This window comes from Pelophylax lessonae (assembly GCF_965119305.1).
Source record: "Pelophylax lessonae genome assembly, chromosome: 1".
Taxonomy (NCBI): Eukaryota; Metazoa; Chordata; class Amphibia; order Anura; family Ranidae; genus Pelophylax; species Pelophylax lessonae.
The window spans coordinates 727578707-727603903 of NC_138768.1; the positions used below are offsets into that span (position 1 = coordinate 727578707).

Consider the following 25197-nt stretch of genomic DNA (forward strand, 5'->3'; position numbering starts at 1 on the left):
GTGGGATCCAGGTTCAGCTCCCATGGTTTTACCAAGGTTGCACAGATAAAGATGCACTGCTTCCATTGTTGAAAAACAATGAGGAGTTGATTGAAGAATTCAAATTAAAATAAACAAGTAAAGCAAATGATTTCTGTAAGGCTGCAATTACACCTGAGTGTAGCGTCTTTGAGCGTTTATTCGTGCCTTCTTATGCCCAACATGTGTTTTTTTTAATGCAGTGTTTTTGAGATTTTTTTTTTTTTATTTATTAGTCAATAGAGAAAACTATCATTTGTTGCTAAGTATTTCCAATTTTTTAGCTTTTCCCTTAGCTTTTATTTCTTTTTTTAAATTTTTATTATTCATTTATTTTTTATTTTGTTCGGGTAAGGGATTAGAGTTAGGGTTAGGATTAGGGTGTCGCGTATCTTGGAGGCCGAGTCGACAAGAGGGCTTCCTTTGCGGCTCTGGTCTGAGCAACCCTGAATGTGGTAACAGAGGTACAAAGCTGAAAAAAGCATGGGTGCTAGTAGCTTGATGGCAAGTGATTGTTGCAGTCAGGGATGTAGTCAAGGTGAGCCAGGATCATACAAGGTGAGCCAGGATCATTCAAAGTAAGACAACAGGATGGTCAGGAGGTGCCTTTGTGTCAGTGCACACTGGATATTAGCCTGAGCTATTCTGTGTGCAGGTACACACACACGAGCATTAGCTGTATGGGAATGAGCAGTAGCTGCAAAATAATTTGCATTAGCTGTATGAAAATTGGTATTAGCAAAACGAGCTTCCTGACATAGTGCTATTTATTTTTTTTTGTTAGGGTGTTTACTACTACTACTACTACTACTGTAATAATAATAATAAATAAATAAAAAATAAAAACACAAATGCATAAGAATAATCAAATAAATACATTTAATAAATGAATACTAATATTAAATAAATAATAATAATAATAAATAAATAACCCCTAACCTTAACCTCTAACCCCTTAAAAAAAAAAAAAAAAAAAACTTAACACCCCAACACAAAATAAACAAATAATTATAATTATTATGATTAATAATAATTTGTTTTTTTATTTGCGTATTTATTTTTTTATAATAATTTAGTTTTTTAAGGTTAGGGATTACAGTAATTATCATTTATGTATTACATAATAATAATTTATTTTATTTATGATTTTTAGTTACAGTAAAACCTTGGATTGCGAGCATAATTCGTTCCGGAAACATGCTTGTAATCCAAAGCACTCTTATATCAAAGCAAATTTCCCCATAAGAAATCATGGAAACTCAGATGATTCGTTCCACAAACATTTATTCATAAGTCCTTCAGTTTATAGTCCATATAAAAAGATTATAGCATTGCGATTGGTTATATAATCATAAAATGTCCATCCACAAATAGCCGCTTCCACAAAGGGATTAGAAGCAAAATCCAGCAGGAGCTACAGAGTATGAAAGAGAAGAGAGGCGCCTCTAAGTGTAGCAATATGGTTCCATTTAATGAAGGTACAACATTTAGCAACTCACATGGTTGATGAATAAAACAGGCACATCTAAGTATGCAGGCATCCGGGGTAAAGCTGTCCACATAGACTATCTTCTGCACCGCCGACTGCCAGTCTGTAATCCTGACCGGGAAGACCACCCTGCAGTAAAGCGATCTGAAAGCGAGGGGCAGCATGGAAAGGATGACGTAGATGGTGGTGTGGAGGACGGTCTATGTGGACAGCTTTAGCCTGGATGCCTGCATCCTTAGATGTGCCTGTTCCAATCATCAACCATCTGAGTTGCTAAAGTTTGTACCTTCATTAAATTTAACCATATTGCTACACTTAGAGGTGCCTCTCTTCTCTTTTCTACTCAGATGTGACTTGAGGCTACTTGTATATCAAGACATCGCTTGTAAACCAAGTCAAAATTTATTTGAAAATTTTGCTTGTCTTGCAAAGCGCTCTTAAACCAAGTTACTCTCAAACCAAGGTTTTACTGTATTTGTGTATTTAGTTTACATTTATTCTTTCATATATTATTGCCATTTTATTTTTTAAATGTTTTCATTTGAGCAGAAGACTGCGCGAATGGCACGTTGCTAATTATTTCTATGGGACTTTCTTAGGACGATAGCAAAAAAACGAGGCCTCATGGAGGAGTGGTGTAGGGATGTAGAGGAACGCCCAGGGGCGTCGAGAAAAGCTCTGCCAGTGTCTGATCACCTGAAGATACCAGCCAATAAACCAGATTCAATGAATATCCAAGCCTGTTTTGTGTCCTGTATTGTATGAGTAAGATATAAAATTTGAAAAATAATCTGATAAAAGTTAACACAGACCATTCTTCGCATTTTCCCATGCAGCATTTTGTCTATTACAAAAATAACAGAACCGTGTTGCCCTTTAGAAACACTACAGAAAAGAAGCCAATAAAAAAAAGCTTGCTACAAACCTGGCATCATATTGGGGAAGCTTCCAAAAGGAGGCATGCTGAAAACGTTCATGGGTGGTGGGAGGAAGCCAAACTGATCAAACACATTAGGAGACCCAGATGGTGCGGTAACGCTCTCTTGAGGCTTCCTCTGCTGGCTGTTCTGCTGCTGCTTGGGCTCCTGCTGCTGTTGCATTACATCATTTAGCATCTGCTTAAGCCTAGAAAGATAAAAAGCCACTTTATACACAACAATCTAATTTCAAACTCCTACATAAACAAAAAGTATTATTTTGGCGTAAACTGATAAGGACACTAGGGCAAGATAAACAGTGGCCATTTTCGCACCGAGAAGAAAAAAATATGGCTATTTGCACAGAATAGTTTTGCCATTTTATATAATTTAATAATTATATCTCTAAAATTTTAACACAATTTAGAATGACCAAAAGTTTTTTCCCTTGTTTGTAGTTATATTCATGGATGTAGCCCTAGAGCAGTGATGGCGAACCTTGGCACCCCAGATGTTTTAGAACTACATTTCCCATGATTCTCAACTATACTGCAGTGTGCAGGAGCATCATGGGAAATGTAGTTCCAAAACATCTGGGGTGCCAAGGTTCGCCATCACTGCCCTAGAGTAATGTATCGTTTGCAATAACCTCACTACAGGTCTGTTGCTTTAACTGCTGATGACTGCCACAGTCATCACAGGTTAGGAGGAAAAATACATAGTTTACAGTTACATAGCTGTATAACAAAAGAAAAAAATAAAACAAAGTCTATTCATTTACTTTTTCTTTTAACTGTACGAACTTGAATAACCATGAATAGCTTACCTTCTAGACACGTTTAATAGGTCTGCCAAAATCTGCTTGTGAGATTATATATCGAACACTTTCATGACTCACGCATTGTTTTTGCAACCAATATTTACATTTATTTTCTATCAGCCATAAACGGCTATCATCTTATCAGAAAATAATATAGATTTGTGAAATGGGGGTTCCGCGCTATGATAGGTCACAGGCGGCAGCCTACCTCAAATATATATGTGAGTATATTATAATACTCCCTCCCTTTAATCATTTATCAGGTTGGTGGCTGTGGGGAAAAAACTGCAGTTTCTAGTAAAATCACTTTTATGCAGTGGTGTACCAACAGGGGGTGCGGGCTGCCCGCCCAGGTACCACGCACCTTTTGGGGTTGTGTCAGGCTGGCACCACTCAGGGGTGCCCGCTGGGCTGACCCGCATCTCCATGTGAAGGCAGCTGCAGTAGCTCCTTCAGTCCGCGCTGCTCGAAAGGGGTGGAAAGAAGGTGAGTGCCCGAGCAGCCTCCCTGTGTGCCTGGATAGGAGGAGCGGTGGGGCAGCTGCATATAGAGGAATTCGTCTTACCATATTCCTCCTGCAGCCGCTGAATGTCTGATTCTCCTCCTCTCTCTCCTGCAGGCATTCAGCAGCTGCAGGAGGAATATGGAAAGATCAATTCATCTACAGTGCCTTGCGAAAGTATTCGGCCCCCTTGAACTTTGCGACCTTTTGCCACATTTCAGGCTTCAAACATAAAGATAGAAAACTGTAATTTTTTGTGAAGAATCAACAACAAGTGGGACACAATCATGAAGTGGAACGAAATGTATTGGATATTTCTAACTTTGTTAAATAAAAAACTGAAAAAACTGAATTTTTGTAAAATCTTACCTGTAAAATTCCTTTCTCTGAGTCCTCCGACAGTTGCCGCCTCCTCTAAGTCCTCACTGATGGGTATTGTCATCTGCTCCGCAGGAGTAGCTAGGCATATAGACTTAGTTAAAAACAAAAGGCATTTGCATGTATACACCCCTGGGGGCTGTCCCATCTGGTCAATACCCCCCTGCAGTGACCACTCCCAACTCAGTTTGGTAGCATAGCAGTAAGTAACAAGAACCCCATAGAGGGGCGGGGGCGGCGACTGTCGGAGGACTCAGAGAAAGGAATTTTACAGGTAAGATTTTACAAAAATTCAGTTTTCTCTTACGTCCTCCGACAGTCGCCGCCTCCTCTAAGACCTCACTGATGTGATCTCCCAAAGCAGTATAGACATGAGGGGTGGGAGACGCAACCGTAGAACAAAGCAGCGCAGTACCCACATCAGAGAAAGGAATCTTACACGCACTGTAAGAGAACCTTCTGGGCAACAGAACAAAACAATGCTCAACAGGAGCAACAGCCCAGGAAAGCAAGTACCAACAGCCAGGGACCCATAAAAAAAACAAGAGTCCTTCATGGCACTGCCGCACTGAGAACTTCGCGGCCAAAGGAAGCATCAGCCGATGCCAGAACATCTACTTTGTAGAATTTTGAGAAAGTGTGCACCAACGACCAAGTCGCAGCCTTGCACACCTGGGCCACCGAGGCCCTATGCCAACAAGCCCCTTCGATTTAGCCGGGATGCGAACAGATCCACGTCTGGGGATCCCCACCTCGCACACAGCATCTGAAAGACCTCCGGGTGTAGGGACCATTCCCCCTGGTCCAGGGTCTGGCGCCTCAGACAGTCGGCCTGCCAAAATTGCACCGCCGGAATGTGAATTGCCGAGATCGACGGGACATGATCCTCGGCCCCAGACAGAATGTCGGTCACCTCCTGGGCCGCTCGAGCACTCCTGGTGCCCCCCTGGTGGCTGATGTAAGCCACCGCGGTAGCATTGTCCGTCTGCACGCGGACAGGAAGGCCTCGGAGACGGTCCGACCACTGGAAGAGACTGAGTTTTATCGCTTGTAGCTACAGCACATTCATCGGAGGGAGGATTCCTCCTCCGACCAAGTGCCCTGGGCAGACAGGTTGCCCAGGACTCCACCCCAGCCCGACAGGCTGGCGTCCGTGGCAACCACTGTCCACACCAACGGACGGAAGGACTTGCCTTCCGCCACCGACGGGGAGTGGATCCACCATAGAAGAGCCAATCTGATCTGGCGACTCAGGGAGCCCCCAGATCCAAGGACTGAGGAAGTCTGTTCCACCTGGCCAGAATCTCCGACTGGAGAGCCCGCGTGTGGAACTGAGCAAAGGGAATCGCCTTGAAGGCCGACACCATCAACCCCAGGCCCCGCATGCAGGTCCTGAGTGACGAGGACGGATTGTCCCTGAGGGACCTGAATTCGTCCCGCAAAGTCCGGAGCTTGTCCTCCGGCAAGAACACCTTTGCCTGAGCAGAGGTCAGAACCATTTCCCGCTAGGGAAGGCGAAGCGGCGGAGACAATGTTGAATTTTGAACATTGATGGCCCATCCGAACTCCTGGAGCGTCTGTACCGTGAAGAACAGACCGCGCAAAAGGTCCTGACTGGCACGCGATCCCAGAAGCAGATCGTCCAGGTACCCCAGGACCGCAATGCCCTGTGCCCGCAGTAGGCCCAGGACCGGAGCCAACACCCCGGTAAACACCCTGGGTGCCGAAGCGAGACCGAAAGGTAACGCCACAAACAGGAAGTGATCCCCTGCGACAGCAAACCGAAGGTAATGCAGATGACCCTCGAAAATAGGGATGTGCAGGTACGCATCCTTCAGATCCATCAAAGCCAGGATTTCTCCTGGGCTCAAGGAGGCCACAACCGAACGGAGAGACTCCATTCGAAACTTCCGAACACGCACAAAGCGGTTCAGCGCTTTTAGGTCCAGAATAGGACGCACTTTGCCCTCCTTCTTGGGCACAGTGAACAGATTCGAATAAAGCCCCCGAAACCTGTCCCGATGAGGTACCGGGACAAACACTCCCTGAGCAAGCAGGTCCAACACCGCTTGATTCAAGTCCTGCAAACGCCCCGGAAGCAGATGAAGATAGGAGGGAAGGAATCTGTCCGCCGGCCGGGAAAGGAATTAGATCTGGAAACCCGATCTAACGATTTCCTGGACCCACCTGTCCGATAGCCGGATCAGCCAAGGTCGGAGGAAACCGCGCAAACGTCCCCCTACCCCTGAAACGGGTGAGGGCGCCCCTTCTGGTAGAGGCGGACTGATCCGCCGAGCCGGCATTGCCGGACTCCTGCTCACCTGCCCAGGGCTTCTTCTGGGTGCCCTGGGCCTGGAAGGTCTTGCCCTTGGGATGGGCCCGAAAGGCACGAAAGGATCCACGATTAGAACCAGACGCAGAACCCTGCCTGCCTCGAAAAGACTTGGTCTGTGGGTTCTGGGGCAACATAGAGCTCATGCCCCCCGTGACGCCTGAAACCAAGGTGTCCAAAGCCTCGCCAAAAAGGCGAGAGCCAGCATAGGGAAAATCAGCAACCGTTTCCCTTGAGGCCTGGTCGGCCGACCAGCCCTTCAGCCATAACAGTCGCCGTTGAAGCACCGCGACACTAGAGAGGCGAGCCACTAAGGGGGCCTCGGCTAAGGCTGCATCACACAAGTACATTACTCCTCGGTGGATTTGATCCACCAATTTCAGCCGGGCAGGTGCAACACCAGCAGACACAAGATTGCGCTTAAGCATCTTAGTCCAATCAGCAGCCGGCTGAGCCACTAGAACGGACGCGAAAACGGGTTTGAGCAACGAACCCGCCACCGTATAGGAATGGCGAGATAGGGACTCCAACCGCCTGTCCGTGGGACCCTGGAAAACCGGGGCATCCTAAGTAGGAACTAAGGTAGCCTTGTTCAGCACGGCCACAGCGTGATCCACCTGTGGAGGCACACACCATCGTGATTCCGTAGCCGGATCAAAAGGATAAAGCAACCCAAACCGACTAGGTACCAGGAATGGACGTTTTAACGTGCGCCACTGTGCATTAACAGTGTCATGGAATTCTGCCGGGCAGGGAAAAACCTGCGCAGACTTGCGGGTCCTGTGCGTCCCAAACGGGGACACAACGCCCGGAGGACAGGGCTCATCCTCTAAATGTAAGGTGTCCGTAACAGACACAATCAAATCATCCATGGTCGCCCGTTCTGCAGGCGACCCCGGGGAGGGGGCATCAACCCCTTCCATCACAGCCTCCCCCTCAGACCCCAAGGGGTCCAAGTATGAGCGGGACCCTGAAAAGGGCACTCTCGCAGCAGCAGCCATATCACCGTCTGAATCAGAGGAGAGGGACAATCCGGGTCTCTCACGAGCAGCACGTTCAGCCATCAGCATTTTCCTATTGGACCTCAAAGTCGCCACTACAGCGGCCAAATCAGGTCTCAGAGGGGCCACAGGAGAACTGGGGGCCCCCACCAAGGCTAGTGGAAATTTGCTATCCTGAGAATCCATGCTCAAGTGAGAAAAAAAGGACAGTGCAAGAATTAGGTGCTGTCCCCTTAAGAGCGCTGCGAGTGCGCAGCCCACCGCTCCAGCTATACAGACCAAAAGACCCCCAAACAGGAAAGGAAACAAAACTGAGCCAGAAGCGACAGTACAGAGATATATTGAGAGCAATAACCTGCAGAGCCCCGCAGAGAGTTGCCACCGCTGTCCTGCTTCAGAGGAAGGAGTAAGTGCTGCAAAAGTAGGCTGAACTAATCTGCTGCATGACCCAGGGAAAATGGCTGCCCCATAGAAACGTATGGGAGACTCCACCAAAATGGCCGCCGAACAGAGCACTCGGTCACCGCAAAAATGGCGGCGAATGGCGCCAAATCAGCATGTTGTATAGCCCACAGAGAAGCTCACATGCCTGCCCAGTGTAATAAAAAATGGCAGACCGCGCGGTGTCACCCCGCCGCGGTCCATACACAGTCTGCACCCCCAAACACCGAAGTGACCCAGGGAAGGGGACCCCCAAACACACACAGCGCCGCAGCGCATGTATAAGCGATCCCTGCAGGGATCGCAGCAGGGAGTCACACAAGGTACAGACATGGGGAACACACAGCAACCAGGACTGCCACCCCACACAGAAGTACTTACCTGTACCCGATAGGCGTGGGGAGCCTCACAGAACGGAAAGCCGCTGTCCTCATCTGACAGGGAATGCCGTTTGCCAGGGACATTGCACTGCTGATACGCAGATGCGTCCAGTGAGGTAGCCACCTCACAGCTGCATCCCTGCTGCGAACAGGGATGGGTCATTCATAGTGCCAGGGCGAACCATAGCTGAACGCTCGATGGCGGGCTGGGGGTCCATCTGACCCTCCGTGCCCTGGAGAACCAGGGCGGTCAGTCCGAATCCCAGCACCGCATGTCTATCTTCGCCCGAAGAGTAGACTAAAAACTAAAGCTGACAAAATAAACAGCTAGTAAAGAAAGAAAAAACTGACATTTTTCAAGAAAATCAAATAAGATAGGCTGAGACCGAAGCCCCAGCACAGGGAAAGCCTAACTACTCCTGATGCTAGGCAAATTAAAACTGAGTTGGGAGTGGTCACTGCAGGGGGGTATTGACCAGATGAGACAGCCCCCAGGGGTGTATACATGCAAATGCCTTTTGTTTTTAACTAAGTCTACATGCCTAGCTACTCCTGCGGAGCAGATGACAATACCCATTAGTGAGGACTTAGAGGAGGCAGCGACTGTCGGAGGACGTAAGAGAAATTGGGCGTGCAAAATTATTCAGCCCCTTTACTTTCAGTGCAGCAAACTCTCTCCAGAAGTTCAGTGAGGATCTCTGAATGATCCAATGTTGACCTAAATGACTAATGATGATAAATAGAATCCACCTGTGTCTAATCAAGTCTCCGTATAAATGCACCTGCACTGTGATAGTCTCAGAGGTCCAATTAGAGTGCAGAGAGCATCATGAAGAACAAGGAACACACCAGGCAGGTCCGAGATACTGTTGTGGAGAAGTTTAAAGCCGGATTTGGATACAAAAAGATTTCCCAAGCTTTAAACATCCCAAGGAGCACTGTGCAAGCGATAATATTGAAATGGAAGGAGTATCAGACCACTGCAAATCTATGAAGACCTGGTCGTCCCTCTACACTTTCAGCTCATACAAGGAGAAGACTGATCAGAGATGCAGCCAAGAGGCCCATGATCACTCTGGATGAACTGCAGAGATCTACAGCTGGGGTGGGAGACTCTGTCCATAGGACAACAATCCGTCGTATACTGCACAAATCTGGCCTTTATGGAAGAGTGGCAAGAAGAAAGCCATTTCTTAAAGATATCCATAAAAAGTGTTGTTTAAAGTTTGCCACAAGCCACCTGGGAGACACACCAAACATGTGGAAAAAGGTGCTCTGGTCAGATGAAACCAAAATCGAACAATGCAAAACGTTATTCATGGTTTGGGCCTGCTTTTCTTCAGCAGGGACAGGGAAGATGGTTAAAATTGATGGGAAGATGGATGGAGCCAAATACAGGACCATTTTGGAAGAAAACCTGATGGAGTCTGCAAAAGACCCGAGACTGGGATGGAGATTTGTCTTCCAACAAGACAATGATCCAAAACATAAAGCAAAATCTACAATGGAATGGTTCACAAATAAACATATCCAGGTGTTAGAATGACCAAGTCAAAGTCCAGACCTGAATCCAATTGAGAATCTGTGGAAAGAACTGAAAACTGCTGTTCACAAACGCTCTCCATCCAACCTCACTGAGCTCCAGCTGTTTTGCAAGGAGGAATGGGCAAAAATTTCAGTCTCTCGATGTGCAAAACTGATAGAGACATACCCCAAGCGACTTACAGCTGTAATCGCAGCAAAAGGTGGCGCTACAAAGTATTAACTTAAGGGGGCTGAATAATTTTGCACGCCCAATTTTTCAGTTTTTTATTTGTTAAAAAAGTTTGAAATATCCAATAAATTTCGTTCCACTTCATGATTGTGTCCCACTTGTTGTTGATTCTTCACAAAAAATTAGTTTTATATCCTTTATGTTTGAAGCCTGAAATGTGGCAAAAGTTCAAAAAGTTCAAGGGGGCCGAATACTTTCGCAAGGCACTGTATATGCAACTGCCCCACTGCTCCTCCTATCCAACTTCTTTTGCTGGCCCCCCAGTGCTGTCCAGCCTCCCCTCTCCAGCCCCCCAGTGCCTTTCAGCTCCCCACAGTGCCTTTTAGCCCCCCCCCCATGCTCTCCATCTCCCTGGTTTTCCCTGCCCCCCCCGTGTGCTCTGTCTCCCTTGTTTTCCCTGCCCCCCCTCCCCCTAGTGCTCGCCACACCCCCCTCACTCCAACCCCCCCTGAAATGCTTTCCAAACCCCCCACCCCGTGCCCTTCAGCTCCTCCAGTGCTCTTCTATCATGTCTGCAGTCTCTGACCAGCTCTTGTATCATGTCCGACATCTCTAACCATCTCTTGTATCATGTCTGTGGTCTCTAACCATCTCCTGAAGCATGTCTCCAATCTCTTACTCAAACTTAGGCACATTGCAAATATTAGCTATCTGTTTATGCCAAAGGTAGGACTTTACAGGGGAGGGAAAGAGTGTAAAACGGGACAGACTGCAAAGGGCACTGTGATGGGGGGCTGTGAATTTCTGCAATAAATATTATTGAAAAAGGGAAAGCATTACAAATTTTTGTGGGTTTGGGGGGGGGGGGGTGCCAGATATAGGATCAACCCCCGGTGCCAACCGCTCTAGGTACACCCCTGCCTTTTCTGCCAGCTGCTCGTAACACAATAAAGGGAAGTTACTAATTATGGAGCTGCTGCAAATGACAACCAATCAGCTTTTAGCTTGAATTTTTCAAAGCGGGAATGCATTAGGGTAAGACAAGTTTAACCGCTTGCCGACTGCGCACAGTATATTTACTGCGGCAGTCAGCCCCGGCCAGGCAGAGTGACGTAGATCTACGTCGCTAGCATGTCACCGGGTTTTGAGCCAATAGCGGGCGAGCGCGTGCCCGCTGAGGCGCGCGCCTGCTTCGGCTCGTTCACAGAGGACTCCGGGCGTGTGACTGGCAGACCCGATGTCCGCTGGTCACACTACGATCATCGGTAGAGCGGGAGAAAGGCGGGCGGCTTATGTAAACAAGCCGCCTGTCATTCTCCACTGTGTAAAAATGGAGATCAGACGGTTCTACTATGTAGAACTGTTGATCTCTGTTTTTACACTAGTAGACATGTCCCATCACAGTTAGAAACACGCCCCTAGGACACACTTAACCCCTCCCTCTCCAATACAGTTAACCCCTTCCCTGCCAGTGTCATTTTTACAGTAACAGTGCATATTTATAGCACTGATTACTGTAGTAATGTCACTGGTACCCCCAAAAGTGTCAAAAATGTCAGTCAAGGGTCCGATCTGTCCGCCGCAATGTCGCAGTACCGCAAAAAAAATCGCAGATCGCCCCTATTACTCGTTAAAAAAAAAAAAACACCAAAAATGACAAAAATCTTTCCCTTTGTTAGTAAACGCGATAACTTTTGCGCAAACCAATCAAAATACGCTTTTTGCGATTTTTTTTACCAACCATATGTAGCATAAAACAAATTGGCCGAAAATGTTAAAAAAATTTAGATTTTTACATTTTTTTGGGGGGGGAATTTCATATAAAAAAAAGTGAAAAATATTGTTATTTTTGCAAAATTTACGCTCTTTTTTGTTTATAGCGCATGATTAAAAGAATCGCACAGGTGATCAAATACCACCAAAAGAAAGCTCTGTTTGTGGGGAAAAAAAAGAACGTGAAATTTGTTTAGGTACAGCATTGCACGACAGCGCAATTGTCCGTTAAATTCACGCAGTTTAAAAAAAAAAAAAAAAAAAAAAAAAAAAAAAAATCGCAAAAAAACCCCTGGTCAGGAAGGGGGTAAAATCTTCCGGGGCTTAAGTGGTTAACTAGTTCTTCTCCCTATCCCCATTCTTAATCACTTACTTGACACCTCTCATAAGCTCTGTCCCCGCTGGTAGCCCACCCTCCTCTCTTCCTGGATTTACAAGCTTCACTGAGAGCAGCAGGAGCCATTGGCTCATGCCTTGGTCAGCCAAATCCTGGGAAGAGGAAGCGGGTGTGTGTACAAGCCAGGCTGCCCCCATTGCACACAGCTTGCTATGGGGGCAATCACAGGGAGGAGAGGAAAGCACCAGGGGGGACTCCCTCCGTGAGGAGGTAAGGGACCAGCTCTGTGCAATATTACTTTTTTTTTTATTTTAATAAAAAAAATAAAACATTTTTGGCTTTAAAATCACTTTTACTGAACAAGCAGAAGCTAAAGATTTGATTGGATACATAAAAAAGTAAAAATAAAAATATCAAAAACACTCTGTGTCAAATATGTAGTGAATAAATGATAAAAAAAAAAAAAAAGAATGTCTATGTACAAGTGGACATGAAAAACACATTTCAGTGCTCTCCAAAGGCTATAATTCAATAAATATCTTCTCTTTAAATCATGCAGTCTTCACACCACACAGGTGAAAGCATGCCAACACATCCCCATCAGGTGTACACTCACCAGAGAAATTTACCTCATGCTCCTGTTCAGAAAATTTGCAGTTTAACCCTGAGGTTTAAGAAACCCATCATCAGCGGTCTCCAAATCAGGTGTAATAAACCCAGAATGAGTTCTCATACAGTGGAAGAGAAAGGAGAGCTCCAATATGCTTAAAAAACTTTATTCCAAAACAAGACAAGAAATCCCAAATTCAACTGACATTACAGCCAAGATGTTAATTGACAGCATCACCACCAAAGGCAAATTTCAATGAACACAAAGCCTGGCAGGCGGAGTATCACCCGACAGCAGGTCTCTGCCAGAAAGTCACTTCCAGTTGCCATACAGCCACGTCGCGATGCATTTCGTCATCACGACTTCGTCCAGGGATTGGATGTATGGCACAGCAACTTCCATTTTTTTGGAATACATATGCTAATAGTAAACCCATTCAGCATATGGAATAACTTAAGAGCAGATTTCGGAGCAAATACGGCAGCATTGTACATAGCCTTCATGGTCCCGGGCTTGAGTGTTAAGCCACACTATAATGATATGACCTAATAAAGGTCAAATTCACTAAACTGAATTTATATTTATTAGGATCAGACATATTCATCTGTATTTTTAAGATGAATAACATCCATAATACAATTATTAAAAGATGAGCAGAAATTCTGGAAAGCACATTACTGAAATCCCTATATAGAGATTGATGCAATAATTAAAGCTGTGTTCCAGCCTCCCCCTCCAAAAATTAAAAGTCAGCAGCTACACATACTGTAGCTGCTGACTATTAATATTAGGACACTTACCTGTCCTTACCGATGTTTGCATCGGCTGTCGGGTGCTTCTGCCGCCATTGCTGGTAAGGGAACCTGGCAGTGAAGCATTGCGGCTTCACAGGCGGGTCCCTACAGCTCATGCGCGAAGCGTGCTGTGCATTCGGATTGGCTCGGCGGTGGGGGGCCAAACTTTCGAGGGGCTACGCTGTCTCCCGGAAGTGGGAAAGGGTACCTGTCAAAAACAGGTACCCGTTCCCCCCTGAAAGATGCCAAATGTAGCACTAGAGGGGGGGAGGAAGCAAATGAGCGGAAGTTCCACTTTAACCTCTTACAAATTTAAACACACAACAAAATAGTTGAAAATTTAAATATATTTAACTAAATTACAAAGAAATTAATCACTAATAAAACAATTTAAATTCAATATTAAGTCCCCTTGAAGTCAGAGTATTAAGTTAAAAATATCCCTAATTTGATTAGATTCTCTCCATGAGTTCGACGGACACAGCGCTCCATAAATCTTAACTACTGGATAATATTGGCTCCTCCAGGAGTAGGCAGAACAGAAAACACTTGGCTACGCCTATGGGCCGTCCTCAGCTGGTATATAACCACCCTCTGTGCTCTAGGTAATCAGTTTAGTAGCAAGCAGTATTAGAATACCAGAACTTCATAGAGGAGTGGGTGTTGTGCCTGTCGAACTCAGAGAAATGGATTTTACGTTAAATACGAAAGTCCCATTATCGTTTTTGTTCATCGCTGGACACAACGCTCCATAAATTATAACTAGTGGGACATCCAAAAGCAGTGCCAAAAGGAAAATGAGGGGTAGGGAAAATAACCCAAGGCTAAACATAAGAGCCCTTAACCAGGACACAGGAGCCTTGACGGGGTCAAAGGAGCCCCACCTAAAACAAAGGTTTAAAAGCAAAAACACCCCTCAAGAGGGAACAGCCTCTCTTAAATAGCAGCCTGAAAACTTTGCAGTCAAAAAATGCATCCACAAATGCCAAAGTATCTACCTTATAGAATGTTGTGAAGGTATGCACGGACAACCAAGTGGTCGCCTTGCAAACTTGCGATAATAAAGCCTGATGACGGAAGGCCAAAAGAAGCACTCAACGCCTGAGTAGAATGTGCCGTGACAGGGAACGGTGGAACCTGACCTTTAATGGAATAAGCCTGATTCACCGTCTGTCTGATCCATCTGGAGATGGTAGCCGAAGAAGCGGCCAGCCCTTTTCTTGGTCTGTACGTAACCACAAAAAGTGAGTCTGACCTCCAAAAAGAATCAGTAGCTACCAGATACACCCGAATTGCACAAACCACATCCAAGGTATGCAAAGCAAATTCCTTGGGATGAGCCGGCTTGGGACACAGGGAAGGCAACACAATTTCCTCATTCAAATGGAAGTCAGAGACAACTTTGGGCAGGAATGATGGACAGGGACGAAGAACCACTTTATCCCTATGGACCACCAAATAGGGAATGCGACAGGATAATGACGACGATTCCGATACTCTGCGGACCGAGGTAATAACCACCAAGAATATGACCTTCTGGGATAACGTAGGCAGGGGGGATCTCCCGAATATTCTCAAATGGTGGTTTCTGGAGAACAGAAAGCACTAACTTTAAATTTCATGGCGGCAAAAGCGACCGTACAGGTGAAGACCCCTGACTGAAGGTACGAACTAAAGAGTGCAAGGCAGACACCTGGCCCTTGATAGTACTCAAGGCCAACTTCTGATTAACGCTCTGTTGAAAAAAAGGTTAAGATCCAAGCCACAGAAAAGGATTGAGGAGGAGTGCCAATCGACTCACACCAAGAAATGTACGCTTTCCACGTACAATGATATATCTTGCAGGAAGACTACTTTCTCGTCTTCACCATAGTAGGGATCAATGATCCAAACAGACCTCTACCCCCCAGTACCTGCCTTTCAATAGCTAAGCCATTAAAACCAGCGACTGTAAAGCAGGATGGTAGATCAGTCCTTGGGACAACTGGTCTTCTCTGAGAGGAAGCCCCCAAGGGGCGTTTACAGCCACCAGAATGATTGGAAGATCCTCACTCTTGAATCATCGCAGGAACTGCGGAAGAAGCCTTAGCCAAGAATGACACTGGCCTTACCGTGGCCCTTGGATGCCTGCGGCATCTATCAGAGGACCCCATGACCTTGTCACGAACTTGGTATCCTTCTGTAGAGCCAAACCTGCTAAAGGAGCTGCATGCAAGACTGTGTAAACAGAACTGTCTTGAAGGTGGATACTACCAGACTCAGAATCTGTATGCAAAATGAGAAAGAGAACTATCTGCGTGACAGCAGCCGGTGAATCACAGCCTGTGGTGCCTGAAGTTTGTGCAGAGGAAGGACCACCCTGGTCAGAAAAGGAATCAGACCTAGGTAAATCAATTCCCTAAACAGGGATGGGGGGGGGGGCCTTAGGTAGTTCAGACATCACCTTTGCAGGAATTAAATCCACACTCAGGAAAAAAAAACAACCTGAAAAGGACAAGCTTTGTCCCCCTTTCTGGGTACTCCCAAAAGAAACATTTTGGGGATCTCTTTGACGATCACCAAAGTTGTCCACGGAGCCAGAAACTATCGAAGATGTCCCCTTACCCAGTAATCGGTGAGGGCATTCTAAATGCTAAATGAGTCTTGCCTGCTGGTCTGGGGAAGCTAGCTTTAGGCTTACCAGACCAATGTTGCTTGGAACCTCTCAGGGAAGATTTAAAAAAGATCTATTTCCCCTATTTTCTGCCCCAGAAGCACAAAGGAATTTTCTATGGGCTAAAAAGGAGGGCCCTCGTCTGGAGTGAGGCTCATTCCTTTCCTTGACTGTGGCAGGAAGGTAAACCCTCCCCACCCCATACCCTTAATGATGTCATCCAGGGTAGTCCCAAACAAGTGATCGCCTTGAAAGGGCAGATCAACAAGAATTTTCTTAGAGGCTTGCTCTGCGGACCAATTCTTAAGCCACAGCATGCGCGTATTTACCGCCACTAAAACAAAAAGTTTGGACAGCACAGAAGCTGTATCCAAAGCTGCATCACAAATAAACTGGTGAAGGGTGAGTGTGTCATCTGGTCTCACATAGGGAGATGTAATTTCTGTCTGGCGGTTCTCACTAGCGCCGGTTTGGGCACATTTCTTTGTAAGCACAATACTTTGTGTGTATGTTGACTCTTTAATAAAACGGAGTTGCACTATCACTTGTCTATGTCCTTTGCTTCCATATTTACCCCGGTTGTTGAGAGGAAAGAGCGTGTTCTATTGGACTGGAGGCCCAGATGTTTAAAAGGCTGTTTAGGTCCCAGGGGCCTGGGGCTTTCTGGTGAGCATTAGTGTGTATTGCCTCACGAGGTGGAATGGCTACTAAGTAACTCTACAGGCACGGTGTTGGGGTAGACCATCCGTTTATATGGTTCATGAACTTTTTTCATTCGTTCAATACTTATATATCTATTTGTTTTCTACTCATCAATTTTCATTCCTCTTATTTATGCACTTGAGCACTTTTTTGGGCACCTTCCGCTGCTCCGGAGGGGTGATCCCGCGGCGAATTTGCCTCTGGGACCACCCTTATCTGAAAGCCCACCGCCTGCAGTTTAAAGAAATACCGGGGTTATGGCAGCTAACTACTCAATAAGTGGTTAAAGATGGTCAATAAGTGGTTAAAGATACACATGGATGTTAGCATCTAATTATTGATGCACTTTATGAACTTCTGGTTTACAGAATTATGCTGATATAATTAATTATAAACTTCCAATTTTTAATTTTATTTAAATTTGGACTCCATGCACATATGTAGATGCACATATAACTAACAGAGCCTTACTTTTTTATTCATTTCACCATTTAATGTGTCACCACATTTAAAGGGGCAGCAGTTAAAGATCTTTGTAGCTCAGTTGGGTATCAGGCGCTTTCACATATTGTATAATTACAAATAAACTGCAACCCATGAACCAACTGGTACGTTAAATCAACATAAGCAGCGGGGACCTGCTCAACCCCCAGGCCCTGGTGCAAAAGCTTGGCCCATTCAGTTAGGGTCTGAGACACCAGGGCTAGGGCAAAGACTGGCCGCAATGCTGACCCAGCCAAAGTAAACATGCTGCATGCCACAGCCTCCGATTTCCTGTCAGCAGGGTCCTTAAAGGACGGGGATTCCTCTACTGGGATCATGGTTGCTTTATTCAACCTGGAAACAGGAGGGTCCACCAGTGGTGGACTAGCCCACTTGTTTAAAAAAAAAAAAAATACTCATAAGGGTAACATACAGCAAAACGTTTGGGGACCACAAAGGGTCATTTTGGCTGTTCCCATTCCTTACAGGAAAACCTGTAAATGTAAGGCACATAAGGAAACCCCTTTGGAGTACAACGTGATTTGTGCGTACCAAACGACAGCCGCATCCATCATCTTTAAAGTCTAACACACTGCAGTGTAAGTGCATCTACCAGTGGTATTTCATTCGCTGCTGTGACCATGGAGGAATCATCCTATCGGATGGATCAGGGGGTGCAATATTAGGTCCCTCTGGACGGGCAGTGTCCACGGTGGCATCAGGCTCAGAATCAGATGAGACAGACTGAGCAGGGGAAGGCGGGGGACGCTCCCTCCTGGGCCTTTGCCCACAAACCACTTCCACTCAGGACCCTAATGACTGTAGGACTGCCGTCAGTGCCACCTGCCACCTCCATGAGGGGGTCAGTGGGGGAGATGTGACCTTGAGGCTCCTTAAGGAAAGGAAGACCTTGCAGTACAAAAACAATCTTTTGCCATCACTAAAGGATCCCCTCAAGGCTCAGGGTAGCTATCAGAAGAGATAACAGGGACCCCTAAAGACTTACCCTACTGATCGAACGCTGAAAATTCGAACCCAGCATCATCATGGACGCTATCCCTATTCACATGTCCCGGGCACAGGAAGAGGAAACTGAGGAACAGCTCAGGAATCCCAAGACTTCAGTTGTCTCCAGCTAAACCAACATGGCCAACAACCGGATACCAGCCAGACTAAAGGAAAATGGCCACCATCAGCTGCAAACACTAAAGCATGGTGCCAGGATATTCCCTGCACCCTCTGCAAGGGGACCCCCCCGCCCCCTGGAGGTAGGACACATGTTTAGGGGAGACTTTGCTGTGCACTCTGCACCGGTCTCTGCATGGGGACCCACTGCACTAAACCCACACTGTAAAACGCAGGGCATGCACCTAGGGGTCTCGTACACTGGGACCCCTCCAGACTACCAGGGTGGGACACCCACTATCCCAAGACCCTTTCAGAGTGGGGATAGAGGAGGAGACCCCAGGGGTCTCTGCTGCATTCTCTGCCATGGGACCCCCACCAGACTCTAGGTACAGACAAGGGGGAATGGGAGTGGGGGAAGCCCAGCTCAGTTAAGGAATTAAGGATGGGAGGAGGGAACCTGCAGGCAGGTCAGACAGTCTCACATTCGACCCAAAGAAAACAACCAAAAAGGGGGAGGGGGGGTACTGAACCCCACCAGTTTCATATGCGCATTCACCGAACCCTTCTTAATTGGAAAAATAAAATATTTTTTAAATTCAAAACATAGGCATATATTTAGGTATATATTTATACATAGGTGCACAAAATGAACAAAACCATTAAAGAACAAAACCATTAAAGAACAAAACCATTAAAGAACAAAGAATAAAACCATTAAAACATGATTTTCACACAAAAACAAAAATAGAATAATGAATATTTACTGCAAATCAGTGTGACTTCTGCTGTTGTCTTTCAGAGACCAGTTCAGAAATGACCTCCGCCGAACCCGCGAGACTGACTCACCGAACCCCTGGGGTTCGATCGAACCCAGGTTAAGAACCACTGCTCTAGACAGAACTCCTTGCCACCGAAGTAGGGGAGCTGTCTGCCAAGGGACCGCTGCGACTCAGACCCAAGCCTGGTCATATGCGACCCTGTGAGATGTTTAACTCACGGGCCAGCCTCTGTCCGTGAGGCAATGTCGCGGCTGACCTAGTGCGTAGCTGCGGTCTGCAAGCGCTCGCTAGCTGGGCTGGGGAGGCCACTGGATCAAGATTATCCAGTCCGGCAGTTGATTGTAGAACTCCCAAAAGAAAATCAAAAAAAGATGTAAGGAAGGAGAAAACTGCTAGGACCAGAGATCCCAGCCGGGAGCCTAGGTCCTTACTCCTGACTAGACAGATTAAAACTGATTACCTAGAGCAGGAGTCTTTAAACTATGGCCCTCCAGTTGTTCAGGAACTACAATTCCCACCATGCCTAGTCATGTGTGTGAATAGAGTTTTACAATGCCCCATGGGATATGTAGTTTTGCAACAGCTGGAGGGCCGTAGTTCGAGGATCCCTGACCTAGAGCATAGAGGGGGGTTATATACCAGCTGGGAACTACCCATGGGCGTAGCCAGGTGTTTTTTGTTCTGCCTAGTCCTACTCCTGGAGGAGGCAATACAACCCAGTAGTTATGATTTATGGAGAGCTATGTTCGCTGATGAACGAAAGAGAAAGGGAGGTTGCCGTGCTGTACAACCAATCCCTGGACTTAGTCGTGATAACAAAAGGCCTTTGGACGTGGCTGTACAGCCACTAGAGGTGAAGTTCTAGCAGAGACGAGCGGTCGGGTGAGACTCAGCCTGCCAGGCTTTCTGTCCACTGGGACCTGTCTTTGATGGTGATACTGTCAATTACAAAGCGTTTCATCTTGGATGTAATGTGAGTGGAATTTAAGATGTCTTGTTTTTGAAGTGTTTTAAGCATATTGCACTTCTCTTCCCCTGTATGAGAACTCATTCTGGGTTTATTACACCTGATTTGGAAACTGCCAATGATGGATTATTTAATCTCAGGGTTAAACTACGCTTTTTCCGAACAAGAGAGTGAGGCAATTTTATCTGGTGAGTAACCTGATGGCGAAGTGGTGGCACGCTTCCGCGTGGTGTGAAGACTGCATAATTTACCCACTCCAATACTGGGCACTTTTACCCCCTTCCTGCCCAGGCCAATTTTTCACACAAATAGAGCTTTCACTAACGAAAATAATGAAAAATGTGTTTTATTAATTGGGTAAAATTTTTGCAAATAGGTAATTTTTCTTCATAAATTTTGACCAAAATGTATACTGCTACATTTGTTTTTGGGTAAAATCATTGTATATTATTTGGTTTGTGTGAAAGTTATAAAGCTTGGACTTTTGCCAGTTGATCTAAAACACAGTCCTGACACACATGTGCCCAACAAAGGAGAGCTGCATAACAAAAAGGTAGAACCTAGGTTTTAACTGGTTAGATATTATAGTATATCTATATATAGTATATAGGAGAAGTTTGGGGTTAAAATAAAAAACACATATTTGCCTCCATACTGCAGCATCAGTCTGAGGCTGCAGCTGTTCCCTGCTGGCTTTAATCCTGAAAACTGTGTGATTACATAACTGCTAATCGCTCAGTTCTCAGTCAGCTCTTAGCAAAGGTCGGTGAATGTCAGTCACGGCTCTCTGCTCTGTCCCTCCAGCGTTCACTGGAGCATCGGGCTGGGGAGGCAGCAGAAGCAACTCCCAGCAGAGCACTAAAGGGCTGAGCCAGCTGCTGATCAGATATCTGAGTGAATCCCGACAATATGGTTGGGATCCTTCTAGAGCCTAGAGCGCACCTTTGATGTTAGCGGACAGCAGGCTTCAGTCCACTGTCGGCTGATTCTGGGTCACAGGAGAGTACAAAGGACACCTGTGACCAACATTGAAGTACGGCCAAGAATAGCTTTGCCCATACTTCTCTTTTAAGAGAACACTTGTTACATTCTATTTTTGAGAAATAACCAATATACTGAGTAACCTATGACCAAAATTTACATTAGAGAATACATTTGTGGGAAAACTCGCTTTTCTTTCACAAGGAGATTTGGTCCATACCTGAGAACATTGTTCTGCTGCCAGTTAAGCTGAGTATAACATTGATTCAGTTGGTGCATGATGAGGTGGATTTGTGACGTTCCCAAGTTACTAGGCATCATGTTGTACGGGTTTGCCATCATGCTTTGCAGGAGGTAGTAAAGAGACTAGAAAAAAAAAAGCAAATACCAATTTGGGCAGTTGGCTAACAACTTTTTTAAAATCATTCACATCAAAGGATAGAGTTAAAAACAGGGTTTATGTTCTGCATTTTAAAACTACTACCACTGTCAGGCGTTCATGACAAAAAAAAAAATATGTACCATTTAATGAGACATCATAACTATGAAATCTCTAATAAAGTAAGGCGCTGTTATGACATAACTTGCATTTTCTAGTGTACATATATAACAAACAGGTGAGTATAAATCAGCCCCCTATAAAAAACAAAGTGCAAGTGAAAAAATGAATAATAAATACAAAAGTATTAACACTTGATAACCAAAAATATATTCATAATGGTGACAGTCCACTATAGTAAAGTGCCAATGATCTGTGATAATCTCCAATCACTGAAAACAACCAATAGATTTGCTCTTCTTCCTTGAATAAAGTTCTCCACCTCGTGAAAAGCAAAATGAATGCACTCACCAGAGTCTCCCAGTCCCAGGGACCACTAAGCTTTATAAAAAGGTAGGTACGCCAAAACATCCAGAGAGCTTTCCAAATCTAATACTCTTAGCCTTGGTGCACAACCTCCTCTGAGACAGCAGATTGCATATGACATAAAGGCAAGAAAACAAGATGATCGTGCAACACCGTTTATTAAAAGTATCGCCTCTACTGCACCCCACATTCCTTGACACCGGTAAGGTCTCACCCCTCACTCTGATCCACCAGGGTGCCTTCCACTGAGGTACCGGATATGACGTCAGTGGTGGGAAGGAGATCTGGTTGCTGTTTGAAGTACATGTTTAACCACTGACATCATATCCGGTACCTCTGTGGAATGCACGCCGGCCGGCAGATTGGAGTGAGGGGTGAGACCTTACCGGTGTCAAGGAGTGTAGGGTGCAGTAGAGGCGATTTGAGATTGTGCCGGTCTAGGCACTTTTTATGCAAGCTGAATACCTAGAGATGTTATTGAGGGAACACTTTTAATAAACTGTGCTGCACGATTATCTTGTTTTCTTGCCTTTATGTCATATGCAATCTGCTGTCTGAGAGGAGGTTGTGCACCAAGGCTAAGAGTATTAGTTTTGGAAAGCTCTCTGGATGTTTTGGCGTTCCTACCCTTATAAAGCGTAGTTGTCCCTGAGACCGGGGGACTCTGGTGAGCACAATAATTTTGCTTTTCACGAGGTGGAGCACTTTATTCAAGGAAGAAGAGCACATTTATTGGTTGTGGTCACAGTGATAGGAGATCATCACAGATAATTGGCACAAGGGGTGCACCGATCCGACTTTTCTAGTCCCTAAACCGATACCTGGCATTGTGTATCTGCCGATACTGATACCAATACCAATCCGGAACTACACACATACACAATATGCATGCGGCTGCAGTACAGAGCAAAGCCACTGCTTCATGTGTATGGCTCCTCCATTCACAGGCGGAGTGCATCTGATATCACTCCGCCTGTGAGCCAGACCTATATAGGAAGTAGCGGCTCGGCGCAAGTAAGGGACAGCTGAGCCAGGACTCAGCAAAACCGGATCGGCCCGTGGAGCGGTTAATTTTACCGATCCAGCTATTTTGGCAGTATCGGCGCCGATATCCGATCCCAATATCGGATCAGTGCATCCCTAATTGGCACTTTATTTTATAGTGGACTGTCACCATTATGAATATACAGCTGCAAGAAAAAGTATGTGAACTCTTTGGAATGATATGGATTTTTGCACAAATTGGTCATAAAAGGTGATCTGATAATCATCTAAGTCACAACAATAGACAATCACAATCTGCTTAAACTAATAACACACAAAGAATGAAATGTTTCCATGTTTTTATTGAACACACCATGTAAACATTCACAGTGCAGGTGGAAAAAGTATGTGAACCCCTAGACTAATGACATCTCCAAGAGCTAATTGGAGTGAGATGTCAGCCAACTGGAGTCCAATCAATGAGATGATATTGGAGGTGTTGGTTACAGCTGCCCTATAAAAAACACACACCAGTTCTGGGTTTGCTTTTCACAAGAAGCATTGCCTGATGTGAATGATGCCTCACACAAAAGAGCTCTCAGAAGACCTACGATTAAGAATTGTTGACTTGCATAAAGCTGGAAAGGGTTATAAAAGTATGTCCAAAAGCCTTGCTGTTCATCAGTCCACGGTAAGACAATTTGTGTATAAATGGAGAAAGTTCAGCACTGCTGCTACTCTCCCTAGGAGTGGCCGTCCTGTAAAGAGGACAACAAGAGCACAGCGCAGACTGCTCAATGAGGTGAAGAAGAATCCTAGAGTGTCAGCTAAAGACTTACAAAAGTCACTGGCAAATGCTAACATCCCTGTTAGCGAATCTACAATATGTAAAACACTAAACAAGAATGGATTTCATGGGAGGATACCACAGAGGAAGCCATTGCTGTCCAAACAAAACATTGCTGCACGTTTACAGTTTGCACAAGAGCACCTGGATGTTCCACAGCAGTACTGGCAAAATATTCTGTGGACAGATGAAACCAAAGTTAAGTTGTATGGAATAAACACACAACACTATGTGTGGCAAAAAAGAGGCACAGCACACCAACATCCAAACCTCATCCCAACTGTGAAGTATGGTGATGGGGGCATCATGCTTTGGGGCTGCTTTGCTGCGTCGGGCCTGGACCGATTGCTATCATCGAAGGAAAAATGAATTTCCAAGTTTATCAAGACATTTTGCAGAACTTAAGGCCATCTGTCTACTAGCTGAAGCTCAACAGAAGATGGGTGTTTCAACAGGACAATGACCCAAAGCATAGAAGTAAATCAACAGAATGGCTTAAACAGAAGAAAATAAGCCTTCTGAAGTGGCCCAGTGAGAGTCCTGACCTCAACCCGATTGAGATGCTGTGGCATGACCTCAAGAAAGCGATTTACACCAGACATCCCAAGATTATTGCTGAACTGAAACAGTTCTGTAAAGAGAAATGGTCAAAAATTACTCCTGACTGTTGTGCATGTCCGATCTGCAACTACAGGAAACGTTTGGTTGAAGTTATTGCTGCCAAAGGAGGTTCAACCAGTTATTAAATCCAAGGGTTCACATACTTTTTCCACCTGCACTGTGAATGTTTACATGGTGTGCAATAAAAACATGGCAACATTTCATTCTTTGTGTGTTATTAGTTTAAGCAGACTGTGATTGTCTATTGTTGTGACTTAGATGATGATCAGATCACATTTTATGACCAATTTGTGCGGAAATCCATATCATTCCAAAGGGTTCACATACTTTTTCTTGCAGCTGTATTTCTGGTTGTCAAGTGTTAATACTTTGAATTTATCATTAATTTTTTCACTTGCACTTTGTTATTTATAGGGGGTTTATTTACACTTCCTGTTTATTATACATGTACACTGGAAAATGCAACTTATGTCATAACAGCGCCGTACTTTATTAGAGATTTCATGTTTTAAGTGTGGTTCACATTTAAAGGGCGGCAGTTATTTGGCAGGTTTATTTCACTAACACTGGGTTGGTGCCTTCTATAGGTTTTTTAATCATAACTATTTAGTTTACATAGGTTTAATAATTTAGCAATTCATTATACTCCAGTTCGGAAATGTGAATATAGCAGAATGCTAT

At 45.3% G+C, this 25197-nt stretch overlaps 1 protein-coding gene across 1 annotated transcript in view; it reads right to left on the minus strand.

Annotated features, from left to right (window-relative positions):
* PCM1 (pericentriolar material 1) overlaps positions 1-25197 on the minus strand; it is a 311695-nt gene that overhangs the window by 117747 nt on the left and 168751 nt on the right. Inside the window, exons 20-21 of the mRNA XM_082243082.1 lie at positions 21420-21565; positions 2433-2632 (exon numbers count right to left, since the gene is read on the minus strand). Coding sequence (XP_082099208.1) covers positions 2433-2632; positions 21420-21565 — 346 coding nt within the window. The remainder of the gene's footprint in view (positions 1-2432; positions 2633-21419; positions 21566-25197) is intronic.